This window comes from Eimeria mitis, genomic scaffold, assembly GCF_000499745.2.
Source record: "Eimeria mitis Houghton genomic scaffold, Emh_scaff5716, whole genome shotgun sequence".
In the NCBI taxonomy this organism is placed as follows: Eukaryota; Apicomplexa; class Conoidasida; order Eucoccidiorida; family Eimeriidae; genus Eimeria; species Eimeria mitis.
Genome location: NW_013573966.1, coordinates 554 through 2192, shown reverse-complemented (window position 1 = coordinate 2192; position 1639 = coordinate 554). Strand labels below are relative to the sequence as shown.

The 1639-nt window shown below is 53.9% G+C and overlaps 1 protein-coding gene across 1 annotated transcript; it reads right to left on the bottom strand.

The window, feature by feature from the left end:
- Positions 1–309: 309 nt before the first annotated feature.
- On the bottom strand, positions 310–1000 carry EMH_0083710 (uncharacterized protein; the record flags this gene model as incomplete). The annotated part of the gene is made up of 2 exons (XM_013500668.1): positions 310–607; positions 837–1000. 2 exons carry the CDS (start codon positions 998–1000, stop codon positions 310–312), a joined length of 462 nt encoding a protein of 153 aa, XP_013356122.1.
- Between the last annotated feature and the right edge of the window lie 639 nt (positions 1001–1639).

Sequence of the window (1639 nt, the reverse complement as noted above, 5' to 3'; positions counted from 1 at the left end):
CAGCAGCAGCAGCAGCAACAGCAGCAGCAGAGCAGCAGCAGCAGCATGGTCTCCCCCTTGGCCTTCCTTAGATTCTTCAGGGTCTTTGTTAGCAGCAGCAGCAGCAGCACCAGCACCAGCAGCATCACCAGAAGAACAAGCAACAGCAGCAACAGCAGCAGCAGCAGCAGCAGCAGCAGCAGCAGCAGCAAACAGAACACGAAGACAAAGCCAACTGTGCGCTATGCGCTGTGCAGCAAGCCGGGTGTCTCAGCAGCTCCGGCGGTCTCTCGCAGAGATGAGGACTTCTCTATGGGGCAGGCTGCTCTGTCACAAAACATACAGGTCCTGCTGCTGCTGCTGCTGCTGCTGCTGCTGCTGCTGCTGGTGCTGGTGCTGGTGCTGGTGCTGCTGCTGCTGCTGGTGCTGGTGCTGCTGCTGCTGCTGGTGCTGCTGCTGCTGCTCGTGCTGCTGTAGCTGCTGTTCCCGGTGCTGCTGCATTACCAGCAGCACCAGGCTGCTGCTGCTGCTGTTCCTGCTGCTGCTGCTGTTCCTGCTGTTCCAGCTGTTGCTAACAGTGCTGCTTTTGCTGCTGCTGCTGTTGCTGCTGCTGCTGTTGCTGCTGCTGCTGTTGCTGCTGCAGAGTGTTGCTGTTGGCTATCCTATGTTTACTATCGTTAAAGAGCTACAGCGCGCTGCAGCAGCTGCAGCCTGCGTTTGACCTGCTGCGGTATCTTCCTGCTGCTTCTCTGCTGCGGGGGTTCCTGGGGGCACTGCAGCAGCAGCAAGCGTGGGGGGGAGCAGCAGCAGCAGCACAGCCGCTGCATGTCGTCATCGAGCCTGAGCTGTCTGTACACCTCAATGAAGCAGCAACCAGACACAGAGTCTCACAGCTAGTTGATGATATCATGCGCCTGCCAGAAGCAACGGTCAGCACCTGCTGCTGCTGCTGCTGCTGCTGCTGCTGCTGCTGCTGCTGCTGCAGTAGCACCAGCAACAACTGCAGCAGCAACGGCAGCATCAGCAGATTCTGCTGCTGTTGCTGCTGCTCCTGCTCGTGCTACTGCTGCTACTGCTGCTACTGCTGCTACTGCTGGTTGCTTATAAGGACCAGCAGCTGATTTTACTTACTGCTGCTGCTATGTGCCTGCTGCTGCTGCTGCTGCTGCTGCTGCTGTTGCTGCTGCTGCTGCTGTGTCTGTTCAGGGCCCCGTGTTGTCTTGGTTGTCGGATATCGAGCTGCACACCAACGGCACTGCATCCAGTAAACAAAATATCTTCTGTCTCCTTTTGTCTCTTCTGTCTCCTTTTGTCTCCTTTTGTTTCTTTTGTCTCCTTTTGTTTCTTCTGTCTCCTTTTGTTTCTTCTGTCTCCTTTTGTCTCTTCTGTCTCCTTTTGTCTCCTTTTGTCTCCTTTTGTCTCCTTTTGTCTCTTCTGTCTCCTTTTGTCTCCTTTTGTCTCCTTTTGTCTCTTCTGTCTCCTTTTGTCTCCTTTTGTCTCCTTTTGTCTCTTTTGTCTCCTTTTGTCTCCTTTTGTCTCCTTTTGTCTCTTCTGTCTCCTTTTGTCTCCTTTTGTCTCCTTTTGTCTCTTCTGTCTCCTTTTGTTTCTTCTGTCTCCTTTTGTTTCTTCTGTCTCTCCTTGCCTATTCTATCTCCGTGTG